This window comes from Macaca fascicularis, chromosome 10, assembly GCF_037993035.2.
Source record: "Macaca fascicularis isolate 582-1 chromosome 10, T2T-MFA8v1.1".
NCBI lineage: Eukaryota > Metazoa > Chordata > Mammalia > Primates > Cercopithecidae > Macaca > Macaca fascicularis.
The window spans coordinates 102,668,730-102,691,901 of record NC_088384.1 but is presented as its reverse complement, the minus strand read 5'-3'; the positions used below and the strand labels follow the sequence as shown (position 1 = coordinate 102,691,901).

Sequence of the window (23,172 nt, the reverse complement as noted above, 5' to 3'; positions counted from 1 at the left end):
GAGTCCACTCTAGGGGAGGGGTGAGGGGTGGGGCTCAGACATCTCCTGGGGCAAGTTTGCTGCCCTTTCTGTTTCCCCCATTGAGTCTTGTGCCCAGATGGACACAGGTGGGCCCTAGCTGCCTTCTCAGAGTGTTTTGGGGCATGGGACAAGGTAAGAGGGAGCCTCGGTTGGCAACCAGAGACAAGACTTCTGGGTAGCCTCAACTTCCATCTGCATCACTGCTGGATTAACCCTCCACACCTCAGTCTCTCCCTCTGGAAAGTGGATGAAAATCAGTTCTGCTCACCCTGAAGACTGAATTAGCCCCCAGAGAGGATGTGAAAATGCCTATCAAGCACCTTTTGTTGAGTGCCTGTCCTTTCATTTCCTCTAATAGAACCTACCAGAGCCTGGGAAGAGCTACAGACACAATTACTACAAAGGGCTTTAATCAGCACCAACACATAGTAAGTGCTCAGTGAATGCCAGCCGCTCCCTTCACCGTCATCTTCATCGCTGAGCCCTGGGGCTAGGGCCCATAAGATCAGGACCACGGCCCTGGGCTAGACCACCACGGTAGGATCGTGGCTCTATCCCTTGCTAGATGTACCCACATGGGCAGAGAAGTTGCCGAACCTCTGTGTGCTTTCTCATTTCTAAACAGGGTCATTGGGACACACAGGCGAGCTAATGCACCCCAAAAAGCATGGCTTGGCGCCTAAAGCGTAGTAAGCCCTCAATCAATAGTTGCTTTGTTCTTCTTGTCTATGGTTTGCATCGAGGCAGAGGGCCTTGAACAAGTCACTTGAGCTCTCTGAGCCACAATAAACCAAGCCACCCATAAACAGTAGTTGCTGCTGCCTCTTGGAGCAGTGGGTAGAGTTTAACGAGGGAATTGCAGAACAGTGCCTGGCGTGTAGTAAGGGCTCAACACGTGTAGCTATCTCAGATAGCAGTGGTATGGCACTGAGGCCATGAGGGAGAGTTGCCCCAGAGGCTGGGGGAGAAATGCCCGTATTGCGGGGCTGTCAAAGCACAGCCATGTTCACCTGCCTTTTGATCTTCCCTGGGCATTCTCTGAGGATGGCCTAATATGCATCTAAAATTACAGATGGAGACAGGGAGGCTCCAAAAAGCCAATGAGTCAGCCTGAAGCTGGTGGCTTGCAAGTGGTGGAGCTGAGATTTGCACCCAAGCTATGTGTCTTCTGGTGGCCTTGTTCCCCTGAGCCTTCACCTGCCTGATTTAACCTCCTCCTTCTAAGTGGAGGTCTCATGCCAATGTTCTTCTTGGCCTTGGCAGAGAGGGTTTCTCTTGGGTTCTCTCGCTTCTTTCCAGGTTGGGTCCTTTCCCTGGGCCTACTGTATGTGCTCCAAATTTCTTTCCCTTTGGGGTCCGTATATATGTGGCACCTGGAATCGTTACCTTTATCCCCAAATGGTGGACTTGAAGTGGCTTACGGATCATTGGGATGAACCTTCTAACATAAAGAGGGCAAGGGATGTAACGAAGTAACAGCTGCCAGTAGTAGGTAACATTAGATATGTAAATCTCCAGATAGATAGATAGATAGATAGATAGATAGATAGATAGATAGATAGATAATTGATAGATGGATAGATGGATGGATGATGGATAGATAGATAGATGATAGATAGATGATAAATAGAAGATAGATAGACAGATAGATAGATAGATAGATAGATAGATAGATAGATAGATAGATAGATAGATCTGGGTGGATAAAAAGCTATCTATCTGTCTGTCTATCTATTGAAAGAGAGAGAGGGAGGGAAGAAGGAAGGGAGACAGTGAGTGAGAGAAAGAAAGAGAGAGAGATTACTCTAGAGTATGCATTGCACCCAGCATTTTACCTACATGAACTTATTTAATCCTTCCAACAATAACTCTATGAGGTTGAAATTCTTATCATCATTATTATCATCACCCCCATTTTACAGATGAGGAAACCAAGGAGCAAAGTTAAGTCATTTGCTCTGGAAGCTATAGATGCAGGATTGGAACTCAGGCACTCTGGCACTGGGTGCCAAACTCATAACCCATAGTCTTCTCTACTTCTTGACATCAGGTCTGGATTTCAACCTCCAGCTCCCAGCTCCCAACTCCCTGTCCATGGCTCTTTTCCCTGATCCTGACAGCCTTTTTTTTTTTTTCCCCCTTGGGGCTGGCCTTCTTCCAGGCAATGTCCCACTGTGGTGATTCTGTGATGCTGTCATTCCCATGTTATTCGTGTTTACTCATGGATAGGTTCAGAGTGGTGAAGCGCCCCCAGTCCTGAGTGCCTGAGCCATGATGCTTCAAACCCTACATGGCTCCAGAGGGTCTGGCACTGTGCAGGCTCAGTCCTGGGCGAGGGGATACCGTGAAGTTTAAGGCTCTGCCTTGCTAGAGTTCAAAGTTCAGCACTTCACGGTCCCAACCCTGGACACTCCTGAGGAGTGGGACCCTAGTAGGCAGCAGGAGGGCACTGCTGTGGGCAGCTGGCCTCAGTCCTGTCCCCAAAGTTTGGGCCAGCCAGCTCTCTGCCTGGCATGGAGCTACCAGTACCTGCCAAGAGCCTGGTAACTGCCCAGTGCCCTGACAAAAATGCCAGCTGCAGCCCAGCAGGGAGCTGGGGCAGGGGGAAGGGGACAGTGGTGGTGGAGACAGTGTCCTGAAAATTCCTACCCCTGGGTCCCGGAAAACAGACCATTTCTCTTTCTTTCCTTTCCTACACGAAGAGGGCAAGTTGTGGGGCAGTAGGAGAAAAGTTACCTTGTGTATGCCTGGAAATCATTTCCCAGCTCAAAAATTAACCACCTGACATGGCATTTTTTCTCTCTCTCTCCACCCTCCTCTCACCCCTGCGTGTTTTGCTTGCAGGCGTTAATCCCCGTGGTCATGTATTGGCTAAGCTTGAGAAGCTGGGATTTCTTTGGCGGAGTGGGGGGGATTATAAGCCTTCCTCTAAGAAAGCCAGACTTTGGAGAGTATGTCTAGGTTGGGCGGGTGTGAGCAGGGCTGAGTTGGGGACCAAGGCTAGGACTAGGGTGGGCCACATGAAGCATTTGGAGAGCAAGATTGAAGGAGGAGCTCACTCAGGGTCGTGCATGAGCCTCGCCCACGTGGCAGCCCTGCTCCCAACTCCTGCTGCCTCATAAAGCCCAGGGCACAATGGCCTTTCAATGAACTAAGAGAAAGCATGGCCTTAACTTATACAGTCTACCTCTGACTCACTGTGTGACCTCAGGGAAGCCACTTTCCTTTTCGGGACAACCATTTCCTCCATTGTAAGGACTAAAAGTTAGATTAGAGCAGGATTTCTCCACTTTATTCAGCACTGTGGACATTGACCCTATTGGAACAAATAATTCTTTACTGTAGGAGGTTGTTCTGGACACTGCAGGATGTTTAGCAGCATCCCTGCTCTGTACTCACTAGATACCAGGAGCACCCTCCACAAGTCATGACAATAAAACATGTCCCCTGGGGGACAAAATCACCCCCCATCAAGAACCATTGGATTAAATGATCTCAGCTTCATTCTGACTCTCATATTTTAAGATTTAAGAACAATATTTTTGAAGGCCAGCTTTATGAAATTGATCTAATTATATTATTAATAATAATGTTATTAATACAATATAACAATATATCATATTTATTGAGCTACTGTATGTATCAATCACTGAGTCAGTGGTTACCTTATATTAATAACTATCTCTCCAAGGAAGGTGCTATGATCACATGTCTGCGGCACACAAGGAAACTGAAGGTGAAGAGAATTAATAGGCCCAGGATCAACAGCACTTTCTGATCACAGAATTTCTAGGTGGGAGGCACGTATGGTTTACGTTAGTAGAACAAAGACCATTCACCTTTCTGAAGCAGTCTGAAAACAGCCACAAAAGCAACAAAAGGAGACGCATATGCCATCTTTGATGAAAGAAGGAAAGACCACAATCCCACCTCACCAGCATATGAAGAAGAGCTGACAATGGCAGGAAACTTTGACCAAATTGCAGAAGGAAATCAAGAGCAGTGCATGCTTCTGCAGATCATGGGCAGGACAAGGAGTTCTCCTGAAGTGTTTTTGAACTCTGACACTTCCTAATACTGGCAAAGCCTGGAGCATGCATGTGGGAGAAGGGAGAGTTCCTGAGATGTATGTGACAGCACAGCATTCAGATGAACTGATTGAGGAGGCTCCAAGACCCTTGTCAAGAAGTGGGATGTTGGAATGGCACGTGGGAGAGAGATTGCGTATAGTGATCACCTATATGGCTGTAAAGTTTCTAGTTTTCTCTCTCAGTCAATCAAAGAGACATAAATGCTAAAGAGACACCAAAGAACTGTGACCTTCTTGGGACTTCACACTGAGTAAGGGGCTCCAGCTTGCTTAGAGGAGAGGCATGTTCTGGGTCCATGTTGGTGATAAAGCATTCTGAGATAGTCAACAGAGCCAATGTTTGGATACCTGTGGGCCAGCTCCTTTCCCCACACTTTCTTCCAACAAAGAACTGGTCTTAAAAGAATGACTCCAATTCTGTAATAAGGAGCCAACATGAGATCTGCCAAAAAGAGAGCACGAGAAATAAAAAGCAAAGAAACATAAAATAGAAAGGATAAAAAAGAATAAATACTAGAAGATTTGTTGTATAAAGTGGGAGAAACTATTGGACAGATGTTTTTCTGTGAAATATATACTTAAAAACATGCCTGCCTAAAACAAATCTCAAAATAAGAAACAAAAAGGGCAAAGAAGAGATATTAAGAAGCAGAGGGGGGTGAAAAAACAGCACTCAGGAAGTAAGTGGAAGAGAAAAGTAAAGCTATTGTCTTATAAATGCTGTATCAGAGCAAAATGGGGAAATATTAAAAACATAATCAGAGACATGATATGTAGGCTAAAAAGACTGAACAAAATGAAGTGGAAAAGAAAAGTAAGAAAAGACGAATGGAAAACAATCAATATGAAAGACAAAGGAAATCCAACATCAGCATAATTGGTGATACTGAAGAAGAAAATAAAACAGAAAACAATGTTGGGATCTTTAGTAGAAGAACATTTCTCCAAAACAAAACTAAAACATATGCAGGTTGAAAGAGCTTACTGTTTTCCAGAAAAAGCTTATGGACACTCATCAAGACAAATTGTAGTAACATTAATGGACTTGAAACTTAATAGTAAAAACCTTATGGATATCCAGGCAAAAACTTCAAGTGAGCTGTAAGGGGTGGGAGAAATCAGGCTGGACTCAAATTTCTGCAATAATTAAATATCTACTAATTCTCAGAGAAAGAACATGTAACCCAATAATTTTACAGATATATCACTTTTGTATTCAGAGGATGCCTTCTTTTTTTAAAAAAAATGTGCATACTTATTGTTGAAGTTTGGAAAATAGAGCATATAAGAAAGAAATCCAGATTTATTCATAATCTCATCCCTAAGATAGAAATGTCAATCACACACTTCAAAATGCTTTCACAGACATTTGTCCTGTGGAATCCTCTGTGATGTAGACATCCCAATATTATTATTCCCAATTAGAAGATGAACAAATTTAGGCTCAGAGTGTTCAGTGATTTGCTGTAAGAATTCAGCAGCAGAACCACCTACGCCCAGGCTTCCTGGCCCTTGGGCCTGAGTTCTCTAGAACACCTCTGTCCTATAGAACTTTCTTTGATGATGGAGATGTTCCATATCTGCTCTGTCCAGAATGGCAGCCCCTAGTCCCATGTGGCTGTTGAGCACTTGAAATGTGGCTAGTGTTACTAAGAAACTGGAATTTTAAATTTTAACTGGAATTTTAAATTTTAAATTTTAAATTTTAAATTTTAAATTTGATTTTAATGAACTTGAACTTAAATTCCACATGTGGCCCAGGGCTTCACTGTTTAGACAGGCCAGCACTAGAGAGTTCCTTGGCACTCTTTCCCCTTCAAAGGCAGCTGACCACTTTCCTTTTCAGCCATCCTCCCAACCTCATCCATATCAAGTTCACCCAGAATCTGGCCTCTGGGGTCAGCCTTGATCATTAGGACTAGGCTCCTTCCCTGTGGCACCTGTCTTCTCCAGGTGCAGACTCTGTTAGGCCTTGCTGTCAGTTTCTTCAGCCCTAGAGATTGTAGCTGAGTCTCACTGGCTTCTGAAGGCAGAGGAATAGGCTGGAAGTTGAGCAATGTGTTACCCGAAGCTGCTACTCCTTCTTTCCTGGGCCCGCTCAGCAAGATTCTCCCTCCCAAAATGCAGCCACTGGACAGAAACAAGTGGCAAGAAGGCAAACTGCTCACTCTGAGTTGACCCAGAAAATGAGTCTGCAAAATCAGACACCTCTCCCAACCTCTGAACTCCAGAAGTTAAAATTAAAAGGAACAGTGCCTCGGGATCATGTGGCCCCACACTCCTTCCTACCTGAATCTGCCCTTGAGGACCCAAGGGAAGCCTCTATTTTGCAGACACGCAGACTGAACCTCAGTGTGGCCATGTGGCTGGTGTGAGTTTATGAAACAGGAAGCCCAGAGGCAGAGGTTGACTGGAGTTGCTGTTGGGTGGAGTAAAATCATGGATCCACCTGGACTCCCCTCTACAGTTCCACTGTTTCAAATGTATCCGGGGCTGGGAGTGATGAGATCTACTCTTAGGCTCTGCATGGTCCTGAAGACACCACACCTCCTCTCCAGACCTCAGTTTATATCTGTAAAATGGAGCAGGGATTTTCAGTACAGAGTTTGGCGATCCCTACTAATCTGTCAACATCTTGACATTATATTCAGTATTGTACATGTGTGGGCACATACACACTATGTGGGGTTTTCATTAATTACCACAGGGGTCCATCCTTCTACCAATTCAAATCACTTAGATGAGAGGTCATAAATTGGTGACTATGGGTTGAATACCACCTGCAGATGTAGTTTTTTTTTTTTTTTAATTGGCCCACAGTTTCCTTTTAATGAGAAAATCTTTTAAAACTGTGAGATTTCACATAGAAGCAAAATTTCAAGCTTCTCTTGAAACATCAGGAGAGCTGGCATCACAGGACCCACATTCCTGTATCACAACAATCAGGGGAGCTGAGCAGCAGTTGTTGTCCTCGTGGTGGGGGGTCCCTGTGTTCCCCACTTCACCACAGTCCCCACCCCTCCCTATTGCACTCATGACACCGAAGTCCAATGCCAGCTGTAAGTTACCATTAAGCTTGGGCACTTTTATCCCCTGCTAAAATAACAGTATTCTGTCTCCACAGCACTGTTGGAAGTGCAAATCAGACTTGAGAAAACGTGACTTTGATTACACCAGCCCACATTACCCATTAAATTGTCCCCTGCATATGAGTTTGAAATGCTGGACTTTGTATCATTTATTCATTCTTTTAACAAATACCTGTTGAGGCACTGAGGATAGAGGTGAACAAAGATAGAGAAGGCCCTGTTTGCATGGTGCTCACGATCTGCAGGGAGGAGAAAGAGAAAGATAATAAGTGAATGAACAAAAAAATAAACTCCAGCCAGTGATAAGTGGCTCCACAAGAATGGAGCCAGATAATGTACAGCAGACCACAATGAGCAGTGTGATCAGAGGTGGCCTCCCTGGAGGGGAGACCTTTGAAGTGAGGGCTGAACAGCAAGGAGCCAGCCAGCCAGAGATAGAAAGGGGGTGGGGGGGTCAAGAGGGCGAGGCAGAGGGAAGAGCAGGTGCAAAGACCTGGACGTGGGAACAGTCCTGGCCTGCTTGTTCTGAGAGCCCACCACTTAGCATTTTACAGGCCTCAGTGCTCTAGTCCCTGCCTCCAAGTCCCCTGGAAGATTTTTGCTCTCTGGAAGTTAGTTTTGTTCTTAAGGCCTGGCAGAGTGAGAAGGTGGGGGGATGAGGGGCAGCAGCACTTCTTACTAATTCTCCACCAGATGTCTGGCATACAGCTGGCAAATCTGAATCCATTTGCCCACAGGAAGTTCAGCTGAGGCAAGGGAGGCATTTGGGGTCACTCTGGCTCTGCTCCAGTCCCTCTCCAGCAAGGTAATAAAACACACTCTTGACCCACTTGCTGCCAAAGCCCCAAGTGGGCCAAAGATTGACTTCCCAACTCCTGCCATTTCCCTTGGGTCACCTCTCCAGCTGACATGTGCTGTATCTGGAGTCATTCCTTCACAGAGGGCTGAGTTGACATCCTGACAGGAGCATCCAGAGACAGAGAGAGGAGAAAGAGGGAGGGAGAGAAAGAAAGGGGAGGGAGAGAGGAAGAAAAGAGAGGGAGGGGGAGAGAGAGAAAGGGAGGAGGCGGGAGAGAGAGAAAGGGAGGAGAGAGAGAGGAAGGAAAGAAAGGGAGGGGGAGGGACAGAGAGGAAGGACAGAGGGAGTGAGAGGAAGGAGGGAGGGAGGGGAGAGAAAAAGAAAGGAGAGAGAGAGAGAGAATACAGCTTTGAAAAGCAACCCTTGCAGCCAGAATTTAAACAACAACCTTTCCTCCCATTTATGTCATGTACAGAATGAATACATCTGAATACATTGCACAAGAGGACTCACAGAATGTCACCTCCAAAGCAGATGTATGCTAGTGTTCACAACAACTTTTTCCATAATAGCCTGAAACTGGAAATAATCCAAATGTCCACCAGCAGGAAAATGTACAAATAAATTCCCATCTATTCACAGAATGGAATACTACTCAGCAGTAAAAAAGAATAGGCTACTGACACACACAACTGCGTGGAGGAATCTCACAGGCATTATGCTGAGCAAAACAGCCACACATACTTCAAGCTCATTCTTGTTGGTAAAATTAAAATTAAAATTAAAAAATAGCCAGAGACAGAGAAGTACATCCTGTATGATTCCATTATGTCCTAGAACAGGCAAAAACCAATCTATAGTGATAGAAATTGCAGCACTATTTTGCAGGGGATGTGGGAATTGACCTGAAAGGGGCATGCAGGAACTTTCTGGGAAGATGTAAATGTCCTATATCTTGATTGGGATGGTGGCTATATGAATATGACCATTTGTCAGAACTTTTATTTTATGTAAATTATAGCTCAATGAAGCTCTTTTTTTGAAGTCATGTTTATTTTTCTCTCCAGATAGTGCTCTAAAATATTTTCAGTTCTTTTCCTATTACTTGGACAAAAACCCCTGCAGACACATGCCATTTCCTATCACTCTTGAGATGTAATTAAAATCCTCCAATTACTTTAATACACAAACATGGTCTCAATTCAGAAATTAGAATGGTCAGTTCCAGGTGATCATCAAAACGTGGAACTTGATTTGAAGTGAAATCCTTTCCCCTTCCCTTCCTGGGGGTTCTACAGGCTGGAAGCTGGGAAACAAAGAGGAAAGAGAGATCATTGTCTCCTGAGTTCCTCTTTACGGTTGCACCTCTTCTTCCTTATTTTCTTAAGCAAGGTTTGTGACAGCCACAGTGAAAGAAGCCAGGGGTCAGGAAGAGGCAAGGAGCCTGGCAGGTGCATGACTCCTGCCCCTCAGCTTCCCTTTACAGCAGACACTTCTCTTGTGAGTCTTACGGGGTTGGGAGACTAGAGGGTCTCCCCTTTCTCAGAACACTTCACAGCCCTTCCGTTGGGCTTTTCCCCCTGGCTTCTACCCCTCTAATTCCTGGTTTCCTATACATGGGAACTCCCTCAGGGGTCCTATATCACTTAGAAGTGGACCTCTTAGGCAGGATTTTAAAGAGGCCCTGGGCTGAAATTCTCACTTCATAACCACATCTGGTCTTTAGAAATACTTGAGCTTTCCCTCCTCACATCTTTGGAATGTTGGCCCAGCTAGGATTGAAGGATAAAATACAGGGTTCTAAGTTCACTTTGAATTTCAGATGAACAAGGAGTCATTTTTAAACTATAAGTATATCCCAAATAGTGCATGGGATATACTTATGCTAAACAATTATTTGCTGCTATCCATCCTAATACTGATTGGATATTTGGGAACAGCTTGTCTAGGTCTCACCATCTCCCCCTTGTGTAACAGCATAATGTTATGAGCAGCTTGCCTTGTGTCTGCCCAGCAGGCTGTCTACTACTTTCATCTCTGTGACCCTGGCCAGGTTACTTATTCACGCTGTGCTTCAGTTGCATTATCTGCTAAATGGAGATAATCATGGAACCTACTTCATAGGGCTGTTGTGACAATCACAATTAAACTGAGATAATACACAGGTACAGTTGTTTGGGCAGTGTCTGCCACATAGCAAATTCTCAATAGGTATTTACTGTTATTAGTATTATTATGGTGATAGTGATTGTTGTTGCTATTGCATGAAGAGAGGAAGAACTAGATCCTCCAGATAGGCTATTTTCTGGAGAAAGGAGCCAGAACTAGAAGGATGGAGTTCCTGTGAATGAGGAATTGGAAGGGAACAGGATGGTTATTATGAGCATGCCTTGTGGGAGACAGTGAGGCAGAGATGGTGAGTGATGGAGGGGCAGGGATGGCAAGGACAAGCCAGGAGGCTTGAGAGAGGTTCTCTTGGTTTAGGAATGTGAGAGATTTTCAGGCATGCTAGAGAATAGAGAGGATGTGGGCATTTGACAAGAATACCCACAGGTTGTGCAGAAATACATAGTGATAAAGAGAAAACTCTGGTCAGACCACCTGGGTTCAAATCCTGACTGCCTCAGCAGCTGTGGGCAAGTTACCTGACTTTTCCTGTCTGCTTCAGTTGTCCCATCAGTAAAACAGAGCTAATAATATCTGTCTCAAAGGATTGTCGTGAAAATAAAATGAGTTGATAAGTGCAATTACTTGGAAATTAATTGCTTGCTAATTAATTGCTAGTGATTATTATACTTTGAGTCCCTTAAATGTTTAAGAGAGAAGAGTTTAAAAATTAGAAATCCTGTTTAGACTATGCAGTTTGTAAACTGCAACACTACCCTGGAACTGAATTACCTGGGACACAGTGTTATGCATGACCTAAATTGATGTCTTTTTATAATTTCCCCCAAAACAGAGAGGGAAAGTAATAGTACCTTCCTGAATCCAGGTGTGTCAGTGTATGCCTTTCATCCCAGCTACTTGGGAGGCTGAGATGGGAGGTTCACTTGAGCCCAGGAATTCAAGACCAGCCTGGGCAACACAGTGAGACCTTGGTTCAAAAAAAAAAAAAAAGAAAGAAAGAAAGAAAAGAAAAGAAAAAGAAAAAGAGAAAAAGAAAGAAAAGAAAAGAAAAAAAAATATGCCTCCCTGAAAAGATTGTTAGGGGCATTAAATGAGTTAATACATAGAAGATGCCTGAAACTTAGAGAATACTCAAAACATGTTGGTGGTTGTGATTGTCATTATACTGTAGTTATTCTTCTGCATAGAGATGTGAAGCTGCATAGAAAAGGAAACTCTCACTAGAGCTCCTCAGAATTGAAATTTTCCAGGTGACTGCATGTCACTGTTCTCAACCATTATATTCCATTTTCTTTTCTTTTAATGCCCTTGTCAGGATCACCCAGGTAACAGGGTTATCCTGTCCTCATAAAGTGAATTGGGAAGTGTTCCCTTTTTCTCTGCTCTCTAAAAGAGTTCGTGCAAAATGGTATTATTTATTCCTTCAGTGTTTGGTAGAATTACCATTGAAGCCAGAAGGGCTTGGAGCTTTTTTGTGGGGAGGTTTTTAATGATTGATTCAGTTTCTTCAATAGACACCAAAACATTCAGCTTTTAAATTTCTTTTTCTGGTAGTTGAGAAAGGTATGTTTTATCAGGAAGTTTCTCTAGTTACTTGAAATTATCAAAGTGATTGGTAAAAAGTTGTTCAAACTATCCCTTTTATATCCCTTTGATATTGTAAGATCTGAGTCATGTCTTTTTAAAATTCTTGTCATCTATTAAGTTCTGACCTTAGAGTGTCCTTAGCAGGGAAACTATATTGCCTTCTTAAATTTGTAACTTTGGTGCTACTCATGAGTATCTCACACACACACAAACACACACACGCGCACACACCACACACCAATTCCGGTTGAGTTAGAGGAGTAAATTTGCAAGGATCCCCTACTGCTCCGGAAATCCGCCCTCATATTTTAAAGTACAATAGGCAAATGAATGCTCAAGTGCCTGCTGGACAAAGGGGAGGCTCTGACCTTAGGAATCTGCAAAAGCTTTTATTCTCTAAGATTTAGTTTAAATAGCTCTTCCTAAGAGAAATGTTCCCTGCTATCTTTCTTTGTCCTCTAAGCTAAGTTAATTACTTTCCCCTAGGTGTCCCTAGCTTACTGAGAACCACATGTTTGTCCCAGTGTAGTTATTTGACCCGGCATCCACCTGCCTGATCCCTATACTCTGAACAACTCGAGGGCAGATGTTCCCTTACTCATCTCTACCTCCTGAACTTTCAGCATGGTGGCCAGCAAAGAGTCAGGGTCACGGTGGCCAGCAAAGAGTCAGGGTCACAATCCATTTATTCTTTCACTCATTCCACACTCTCTGATACCAGTTCCCTCAATGTGTTGGGGACTGTGCCAAGTGCTGGGGACACAGAAGTGAACAAGACAAAAGAAATGGGGTCCCTCTTCTCAGGGAACTTTCTTAGTAGTTGAGGAGACAGAGTCAGTAAATCATACTGAATGGATGAACCTTTGCAGGTTACAATTTGGCAGCATTTACCACCTTATTTTCCATGGAGCGTAAGTTGTGGAGGATTTTAAGAAATATTTCAGTCTGTGGTCAAATATATTTTGGAAACTTTGGGTTAGACAAGGCCAAATAAATGTGTGTACTACATGATTTGTCAGCCCTTTCAGTGTACCAATTATGAATTTTTAGCGGAGTGGTAGGGAGAGCAGTTCCTGAAAAACTTACTTGGTTTTAGAACCCTTTCTTGGGAAGATATCATGTGACCTTGGATGTGATGTGCTGGGAAGTTCCACATAGAGATTGCTTAAGACCCCCTGAGTACTCAATGTATTTTTCTTGATTTGGAGCCACAACTTTTTAAATTCCAGAACCATATATAAGATGAGAAGACTTCAAAAAGTTCATAAGAAAATGGAATTAAAAGACAAAAATTAAAATATAAACTTTGTTTCTCAACATAAGCTCCATCAAGTTCTAGACACTTTTGTAATGATGATACCTGCTATTTAATCCATCCTTAAAGAACTAAGAGTCTGAGAAATTTAACCATGTCAATGTCATCTTTTTTTACATTATTAACTGAAGAAAAATGGGTGCTCTTTAAAGATTTTTGAAGATTAGGAAACAAAAAGAAGTCAAAAGAAGCCAAATCAGGACCGTAAGACAGATGCCTAATGATTTCCTGTTAAAACTCCCACAAAACTGTCCTTGTTTGAAGAGAGGAAGGAGCAGGAGCATTGCTGTGGTGAAGGACTCTCTGGGGAAGCTTTCCCTAGTCCTTCTGCTAAAGCTTTGGCTAATCCTCATAAAACTCTGATAATGAGCAGATGTTATTGTTCGTTGGCCCTCCAGAAAGTCAACAAGGAAAATGCCTTGAGCATCCCCCCAAAAATGTTGCCATGACCTTTGCTCTTGATCAGTTCACTTTTGCTTTGACCGCACCACTTCCAACTCTTTTTTTTTTTTTTTTTTTTTTTGAGATGGAGTCTCGTGCTGTCGCCCAGGCTGGAGTGCAGTGGCCATATCTCAGCTCACTGCAAGCTCCACCTCCCGGGTTTGCGCCATTCTCCTGCCTCAGCCTCCCGAGTAGCTGGGACTACAGGCGCCCGCCACCTCGCCCGGCTATTTTTTTGTATTTTTTAGTAGAGACGGGGTTTCACCGTGTTAGCCAGGATGGTCTCGATCTCCTGACCTCGTGATCCGCCCGTCTCGGCCTCCCAAAGTGCTGGAATTACAGGCTTGAGCCACCGCGCCCGGCCACCACTTCCAACTCTTGATGGCCATTGTCTTGATCGTGCTTTGTCTTCAGGATTGTACTGGCAAAGCCATGTTTCAACTCCTGTTACAATTCTTAGAAGAAATGCTTCAGGATCTTGATCGCATTTGTTTAAAATTTCTGTTGAAAGTTCTGTTCTTGTCTGCAGCTGATCTCGGTGCAGTGGTCTTGGTACCCATCAAATGGAAAGTTTGCCCAACTTTAATTTTCCAGTCAGAATTGTGTATGCTGAACCAATTGAGACGTCTGTGGTGTTGGCTATTGTTTCTGCTGTTAATTGTTGGTGCTTTTCAATTAGGGCATGAACAAGATTAAATTTTTTTTTCCTTGCAGATCCATGTGGATGCTCTGCCACTGCAGGCTTCATCTTCAACATAGTCTCATCCCTTCTAAAACAAATTACCCATTTGTAAATTAGAATTTATTTGGGGCATTGTCCCCATAAACTGTTCATAAAGCTTCACCATCAATTTGATGTTTGTTTTTACTTCAATTTTAGCAGAATTCATAGAGCTCTGATAGGGGCGGTTTTCGAACTATCCTTTTTAGTGCCTAAAACTAGATTCTGTTCAGACATGTGATAATAAGTTAGTATGAGTTTATTTTGGTGCAAAAATTTGAAATCCATGCATAGTTTTAAAATAATACATATTTTTTGTGAAGTTTTTGAAGATCCCTTGTCTTAACTTCTCTGTGCCTCAATTTTCTCATTTGCTAAATGTAAATGAAAATAATACTAACTTTCCTTTCATAAGGTTATTTAATGAACAAATAGATGTAACATACTTAGAACAGTCCCAGGCATATAGTAACATTCAATAAATGTTAGTTCTTATTTTTTCCATCACTGTGTGACAGAGATATTCTGAATTTTGCAATAGCAAAGATGAAAGCACACACATTAAGTTCTATTAAAATGTCAGGTATTATTTATTGTTAGGAGAATGGAGAAGGTGAGTGTTTTAGTCAGGAGTCTGAGTTGCAAATGACAGAAACTTGAGTCACAGAGACATTAAGTCACCTATCCAAGATCACAAAAGTCATGGTGTAGTCAAGCTCTAGTTCAAATCCAGGAAGTCTTGCAACAAGCCCAGGTTCTTAACCGCTGTGCTGTTCTGCTCTTCTGTGAACCGAGTGCTGTGAGAGCATAGATATTGGAACTGACCAGGACTTTAGGGTGGGGGTCACAGGATAAAAATGGCCTCTACAAGATGAGTCATAATTCACTACATGAAGAAGTAGAAGAATGTTCCTGGCAAAAGGAAAAGCATGTGCAAAGGCCCAGAGATTGACAAGCAGTGTAGACTGCTGAGAGAACTGTGTCCAAGAGAACAGAGAAAGTGGGGAATGTGGGAAGCCTGTACTGGGACACCCTGATAAGCTTCGAATGCCATGACTGTGAGTCTGGGGGCCATGGGGAGCCAGAGGAGGTGTTTGAGCAGGGGAGTGGCATGATCTGAAGTGCATTTTAGAAGTATTCCTTTGACTGTTCATGTGGAGGATGTATGAAGACAAGCGCAAAGGTTGAGAAATAGTCTCAGTGAAAGCCGATGAAGTTTGACCTTGGTCAAGAGCAGGGCAGATGGAGGGGAGAGACCTAAATGCTCAGGCTCTAATGACAGAGCTTGGACTCTCTTGTATCAGATAATGCCTGGGACCTCTCTCAACTGGGTTTGGCTCAGATAAACCCCAAATCCAGCTGGAGGACATGACCCTTCTTTTTGACTCAAATACAAAAGAGGCTTCCAGCATAGGCAAGAAGGCAGTCCCTCTCCTTCTCTGTGCCAAACACCTCTCCAATTGTAGCTCAGAAAGATGTCACCCTCTCTGAGAAGACTTCTGTGTTAGATTGGGTCTTCGGAAGGACCCTGAGACAATGATTTGACTGCAAGGAATTTGACTGACAAGGGAAACAGTGAAGAGCATAGAAGAAATACAGGTGTGTTAATGAAGAGGTTCCTGCCAGCAGCAGGGATTCAGCCTTACTGGGGACTTCTGGGAAATGGTATTCGACATGCCTCAGTTATCCCACTGAAAGGCAACTGAACTTCGTGGCTGGGAGCTATTCCTAGTAGTGTTATTTCTTTGCAGTCTTGGCCAAGTGTGCTTCTAAAGCCAGAGAAATCTGAAGATGGCACTGGTGTGAACAGGAATGGTGGGCACCAAAGGGAGAGATGGAGGACTGTCTTAGTCCATTTGGGCTACTATAACAAAATACCTTAGATTGAGTGATATTTAAACAATAGAAATATATTGCTTACAGTTCTGGGGGCTGGGAAGTTCAAGATCAAGGCACTGGCAGATTCAGTGCCTGGTGGGGCCTTGCTCTTTGCTTCAAAGACAGTGCCTTATTGCTGTGTCCTCACATGGCAGAAGCTTCCATAAAAAGGGCCTTTAGGCCCCTTTTATGAGGACACTACTCCTATTAGTGAGAGCAGAGCCCTTTTGACCTAATCACCTCCCAAAGGCCCTGCCTCTTATCACCACTACAATGGGGATGAGGATTCCGTGTATGAATCTGGGGGGACAGAAACATTGAGACCATAGCAAGGAGGTGCTGAGGTGTCTGCCCTTCTCAGACCCCACTGGCTGACACAGCTCCCTTTCACCTTTGCGCCATAGCTCACTGTCTTAAACTCTGTTTTAGCACTTGTCTCTCTGGGGGATGAATGATTTGTGTTCATGTCTATCTCCTTGAGCAGTGGAAGCAGATGAACCAGGGATGGGCTAGGCACCAAACCTTGTATACCAAGTAAAGGTGTGGACTACAGTCTAGGAGTCTAGGGCCAGGGATGGGCTAGGCACTAAATCTTGAATGCCAAGTAGAGGGGTGGACTACAGTCTAGGAGTCTAGGTGTCTCATAATAGACCTAAGATGAAAGTGAAACGTCTTATAGTCATATCATTTTCAAAACGCAGAGATGAGGATTGTCTGAAGGAGTCCAAGAGTTCATTTATGGTATGTCTGGGCTTCTGTGGGAATTTGAGATTGTAATCTCCACCAAGGACTCATATTTACAAATTGGGATACCTGTTGGTCTGGCAAGTGGTACGCAGAACAGGATACATGGGGCATTCCTTCTTGGGTTAGCAGGAAGATCTGATAGAAAGTAATTGTATACTTTAAAAAGCATGAATTCATTGTGGAGCAGGATACCAAGCATGGGTGGAAGAAAGGCAATTTTACAGCAGACTGTGATGCAGATTTCCTGGCCCAGGGGATGATACATGGATGTCCTTCTGCCTGGAGGCCCACAGTGGTGTGCTGCAGCCAGCTTATGCTGGCTTGGGAAATGTGATTGTCAAGTTTTTAGGAATTCTAATAGCCAGTTATTAAATACAGACCTTAATACAGACACACACACACACACACACACACACACACAAGTTTTTCAGAGAGCCAATTGTTCAACATTTTACCAACACACATCCGTTGTTTGAGGGATATTTGGCAGAAAGAGGCTGGGAAGGTGATTTGGGTTTGAGAAGCACTGTAGTTTTTGTTTGTTTGGTTTTTAGAGACCAGGTTTCACTGTGTTGCCCAGGCTGGACTTGAACTCCTGGCCTCAAGCAATCATCTTTCCTGAGCCTCCCAAATAGCTGGGACTATAGGCACCTGGCTAAGAATTGTTTATTGATTGGCATGGTCAGATGTGCTTGTTAAAAATTTAGAGACTATGTCTTAGTCATTTTCCTTGTGCCAGCTTCCAGCCCAGGGCATAGCATGTGGTCAGAAATAAAGTTTGCTAAATGGAGAGATGAATGAATGATAACTTGGATCGAGCTTTTTCTCTAAGTTGTAGAAGCATGTATTCATCATTCAACAGATATTTGGAGTGCCTACTATGTGCCAGGAACTGTTCTTGGCACTGGGAACACAATCCCTGCCCTCCTAGAGCTTGCATTCTAATAGAGGAGAAAACATACAGAGCTATAAAATCTGCTTTCAGGTGGTAACCAGTTACATGAAAGAACATGAAGCAGGATAAGGGGCTGGAGACAGGGTTTCGTGCTGCTTTTGTACTGGGAGCTGAGACTCAAGAGGAGAGGTGGCTCCATCTCTCCAAAGTTGTATGTCTTCAGGAAGGCCCCTTTGGCTCTCTGAGCTGTGGAAACCAATTGTCCCCAGGTGATATTCAGGTTCCCAGCCTAAGAAGGCTGAGGTGGCCTTGGCCAAGTCTGAAACCTTGGGTACACTGGCTCCCCAGGTGGTTACTAAAGCTCTGTAGGCAGAATGTTGGGATTCCAGGAGCTTCTCTAAACAGGGTGCTGTTTATTGTGCCACTGGTTTCCCACATCCTTGTTTGCTATGCTGTATACCTGGGACAGACCTGCCCTCTATCTCTGTGGAATTCTAGAATGATGCCTTTTGGCTCCAAGCACACATTGAGGCTTTTCCACAAAAGGGGGCCTTTTCCCAAAAGGGTCTCAGCTTCTTGTTGGGGGAGCTTTGGGGTTCTGGAAACAGCTTTGACATCCACCTGCTGACTCACTCTTTCCCTCTCTGATCTGAGTCTCCACATCTGTAGAGCCGGGGAAATGAGAGGGGCTTGGTGATGATCTGATGATCTGCCACTGAATCCCCAAATCTGGGAAGTTTAGGGGCTGCCAGGGTAGGTGGAAGGGAGGCAGAGAACAGAGAAGCCCATGTCCAGAAAAGTGCCTTTTTTTCCCTGATTTTTACATTCAAAGTTTGTCTGTTTTATATACTGGGATTCAACATACAATTTTGCTTGAACAAAGGACTGGGGGTTATTAGTATTTGTGGACTCTGGTCTTGTGATTCTCAAAGATATCTTACCTCTGAGATGCATGGGTCTGCCTGACTTGAGAAACTGAAAGGATGGTGACAAATCAAAACTTAGGGAATTTTTAGTTGTGAAGTTTGATTCTGTATTATTCCTTTTACTTTCAACCTTTAATGTGTGTGTCCAATAACCTGGGTTCTTGGGATATTCATTCCAAGTTGAGTTAATTTGTTTTACAGTTGTTCTTCTCTGGCCCCCAAGAAATAAATTTTAGGTATCCTGAAGGATAACTTTGTATTAACTGTGGCAGCTTATTTAATTTTTTCTCTAAAACAATGTATCTTAAGTCAATAGGAAAATGGGATGAGCTGTACAGAAATTCTCCCTGCGGGAGACTTTTTGCACATCTATAAATTTCATGAGTGAATGTGAGCAACTGATAGAAAAGCTAAGGGACTTGGGAATCTGAACATTTTCCAATGTAGGGTGTGTTAAGCAGAGTCTCGGGATGTGTGTTTCAAGGTATGGAAATTGGTGACAGTGTGTCTCCCCCATCTCAGTAAATGACAACCCCACCTTCCCACTGCGGAGACCTACAACTTGGAATTGCCCTTGACTTCTCTCTTTGCTCTTTGCATACCACAACAGATCTATCAGCCAAACTGTCAGATGTGACCTTGGAAATAGATCGAGAATTCAACTACTTCTCACTACCAACAACTGCCGGCAATGGGCCCTAGTGGCCAGTGTCTTTTGCCTGGATTGTTGCCACGGCTGTCTGATGGGTCTCCCTGGTCCCTCCCTGACCTCCCTGTAAGATGGATTAACTAATCATAGCGTCCCCCATGTAACCTGATACCTGTCCTGTTTCGCTGAGGATATGTTCTCTTAGGATAGTGCTCTGTTCGATGTCCTATGGACATGGAATAAAGCTAACAAAACTTACTGTAAGTAGGAAGTAAGAGCCATAAGATGGCTCCAGACAGGACCAAATCCAAGAAAAAGTTCATGTTTCCTAGAACATGCAAAATCATTGCCTTGAGAGGACATAAGAAAGCAAGGGCAGGGCGGGAATAGTTTCATTCCAACAGTGACCACGCGAATAATGGGACATTAAGTATTATGAATCCTGTGGGACACGGATGCATTAGATGTGAAGTCATTGTCATTATCACTCTCATGATGAGAACAGGTGTGTAGTTTGACAGGTTTTGACAAATGTGCACACCAATGTAGCTACCACTCCAATCTAGGTATAGAACATTGCCATCAGCCCAAAAGTTTCCTCTGTGCTCCTCTGCAACCCCTACCTACACCCCCACAACATAGACCTTCCACCCTAACTCTGGCAACCACTGATTAGACTTAAATTACTTTGTCTGCCCTTCATTGGTTCTAATATTCAGCTGAGAACAGCAGCAGGGCACTTGTATGAAGGTCTGGCTATAGAGGTAGATTGCCTTGGTCTACCCTGGTCTGCACAGCCTTTACCTTGCTAATGACCTCTTTGCACCTCAGTTTCCTAATCCATCAAATGGGGATAATAATCATACCTACTTCACTAGGATTTTGTTAGGAATAAATAGCACCTGGTACTTAGCCCAACAGATGTCAGCTATTGTTATTGTTTATGGAGTATGCATTATGTGTTGGGCATTGTGCTGAGTACTGCGTAAGGATGTGGCAGTTGCTCCCTGTGCCCCCTCCACACCCCAACTGGTGCTCACCATTTCCACACACACCAGTAGCTTCTTACTGCCTCTGATATGGTCTGCGGGAGCGTTGCCTCTGGCTGCAGGAGCGTGCTCAGTCTGCACAGAAGGATGCCGGAAGTGCTGAAAGTTAATGCTCCCAGTATCAGCCCTCAACCAACGATCGCCAGGAGTTGGCAGATAAATGCTCCAACTTCCTTGCCTCCAGTTGAGACAACTCTAAGGCATGATTTGCCCTTTCGCCAGGGTTCCCCATCAGAATTGAGCTTCAGGTGTCCACAGTGGTAACCTTCTCATGGGACACACACTGAAGCATAGTCTGCCCTGTCCCCAGGGTTTGCCATCAGAATTGAGATCCAGGTGTTCACAGTGGTAACCTTCTCATGGGACACTCACTGGATTGGCTTCCTTCTGTTTCACTTCCCCACTGTCCTTCCAGAACCTCCTGGGATCCCCTATCAAGTAAACTATTTTCATTCTCATCTTTATCTCTAAGACAACAGTGTATTTCACTTCATTCTCAAACAGTCCTATGAGGTGGACCAAAATAGCTTCTTCATTTTATAGTTGAGCAAAATGACGCTTAGAAAGGTGACGCCACCTGCTTAAAGTTAACGCCTTAGGGACACACCTGCTCCACTGCTGCCCTGAGAACGAGCCAGGGCAGGCCCTGCCGCAGGCCTCCTTCCCTGTCTCCCCCCAGCCCCAGGCCTCCTTCCCCCTCTGCCCTGAGCCCTGGGCCTCCTTCCCCCTCTGCCCCCAGCCCTGGGCCTCCTTCCCCCTCTGCCCTGAGCCCTGGGCCTCCTTCCCCTTCTGCCCTGAGCCCTGGGCCTCCTTCCCCTTCTGCCCCCAGCCCCGGGCCTCCTTCCCGCTCTGCCCTGAGCCCCACTGACCCTCTGAGCATGCATCTCCTCCTGCAGGAAGGCCGCTGCTTGTTTATCATCCTGCTCATGGCGGTGTACTGGTGCACGGAGGCCCTGCCGCTCTCAGTGACAGCGCTGCTGCCCATCGTCCTCTTCCCCTTCATGGGCATCTTGCCCTCCAACAAGGTCTGCCCCCAGTACTTCCTCGACACCAACTTCCTCTTCCTCAGTGGCCTGATCATGGCCAGCGCCATTGAGGAGTGGAATCTGCACCGGCGAATCGCCCTCAAGATCCTGATGCTTGTTGGAGTCCAGCCGGCCAGGTAAGAACAGGTAACGGTTCCAGCCCTACAGCGGAGAGGCAGAGGGACCACACCTCTGGAGCCTATACCTGCTCTTCTTGGTTTACTCGTCCAGGCCAAGAAACTCATCGGTTCCCACCATTTATTTATTTATTTATTTCTCAGCTATTTAGCAAGCACCCGCTGCATGCTAGACGCAGCACTAGGCCCATCATGGAAAGCTGTTCTCAAAGGTGCGGGAGATGAGATGCTGACCCCCAGGCCCCACCCCCAGGGATTCCAGTCCCACAGTTTTGGAGGGGGCCACACTGGCAGTTTGACCCCGACTGCCAGGGCTGAATCCCAGATGACCTGCTCTGAAAAATGACTTAACCTCTGCCTGCCTGTGAAATAGTGATGTAGTGGCACTCACCTCATAGAGTTTAGTGAGGATTAGATGAGCAAATGCAGGTAAATCCCCTACACCTGAGCAGACAATGCTGGCTGTTAGCATTCTTGTTTGCTATTTACCTGCCTAGGTGATGAAGATCAGGTGGGAGTTGAAGGTCGGGGGTATGCAGAGGATATGGGAAGATGGACTGGAAGGGAAGGAGAGTCAGGGTCACAATCCTAGAGAGCCTCAGGCCCTCTGGTTAGGATTTGGACTTTTATTCATAGAGGATTGGGTGGCCTTTAAAATAGGGGTGTTATTTTCATCTTATTTTTTGTTCCATGAACCCCTTTGGCAATTTGGTGAATCTTAAGGATCTTCCCAGAATAATGTTTTTTAAATGCATAAAGCACAACAGAGGCCGGGCACGGTGGCTCAAGCCTGTAATCCCAGCACTTTGGGAGGCCGAGACGGGTGGATCACGAGGTCAGGAGATCGAGACCATCCTGGCTAACATGGTGAAACCCCGTCTCTACTAAGAAATACAAAAAACTAGCCGGGCGAGGTGGCGGGCGCCTGTAGTCCCAGCTACTTGGGAGGCTGAGGCCGGAGAATGGCGTGAACCTGGGAGGCGGAGCTTGCAGTGAGCTGAGATCCGGCCACTGCACTCCAGCCTGGGCTACAGAGTGAGACTCCGTCTCAAAAAAAAAAAAAAAAAAGCACAACAGAGTTTGAAACAACAACTACAGCAAAATGCAATTATCTAATTTTTTTTTGTAAACACAGACACCTGCGCCCTGGTACAGGTAGGTACCGTTTTATTAACACAGCAACCAGCAAGACCAAGCGATGGGCCTGATCATAGCCATAATGCTGAGCAGCTTTGAGTGTTGATATTTCAAGATGTCTGCAGTGATTATAATGTCATTTAAAAATATCAGGGATCTTGCCAGGCGCAGTGGCTCCCGCCTGTAATCCCAGCACTTCGGGAGGCTGAGGCAAGTGGATCGCTTGAGGCCAGGAGTTCAAGACCAGTCTGACCAACATGGCAAAACCCCCGTCTCTACCAAAAATACAAAAAATTCACTGGGCATGGTGGTGCATGCCTGTGATCCCAGCTACTCAGAAAGCTGAGGTGGGCGGATCGCTTGACCCCAGGAGGCGGAGGTTGCAGTGAGCCAAGATCACGCTACTGTACTCCAGCCTCAGTGACAGTGAGACCCTGTCTCAAAAAAGAAAAGAGAGAAAGAAAGAGAGAGAGAAAGAGAGAGAGAAAAGAAAGAGAGAAAGAGAGAGACAGAGAAAATGTCAGGGATTTTTTTGGGGG

General features: G+C 44.8%; 1 protein-coding gene and 1 long non-coding RNA gene across 2 annotated transcripts in view; one reads left to right on the top strand and one right to left on the bottom strand.

Moving 5' to 3' along the window:
• The window catches only part of SLC13A3 (solute carrier family 13 member 3), a 90,902-nt gene that overhangs the window by 16,097 nt on the left and 51,633 nt on the right, over positions 1 to 23,172 (top strand). The window contains exon 2 of the mRNA XM_005569245.5: positions 21,231 to 21,496. Coding sequence (XP_005569302.2) covers positions 21,231 to 21,496 — 266 coding nt within the window. The remainder of the gene's footprint in view (positions 1 to 21,230; positions 21,497 to 23,172) is intronic.
• LOC141407932 (uncharacterized) lies at positions 5,945 to 7,440 on the bottom strand. Its single transcript, XR_012419504.1, has 2 exons — positions 7,373 to 7,440; positions 5,945 to 6,683 (listed from the first exon to the last, which is right to left on the bottom strand). It is a non-coding gene; the product is annotated as an uncharacterized lncRNA (long non-coding RNA).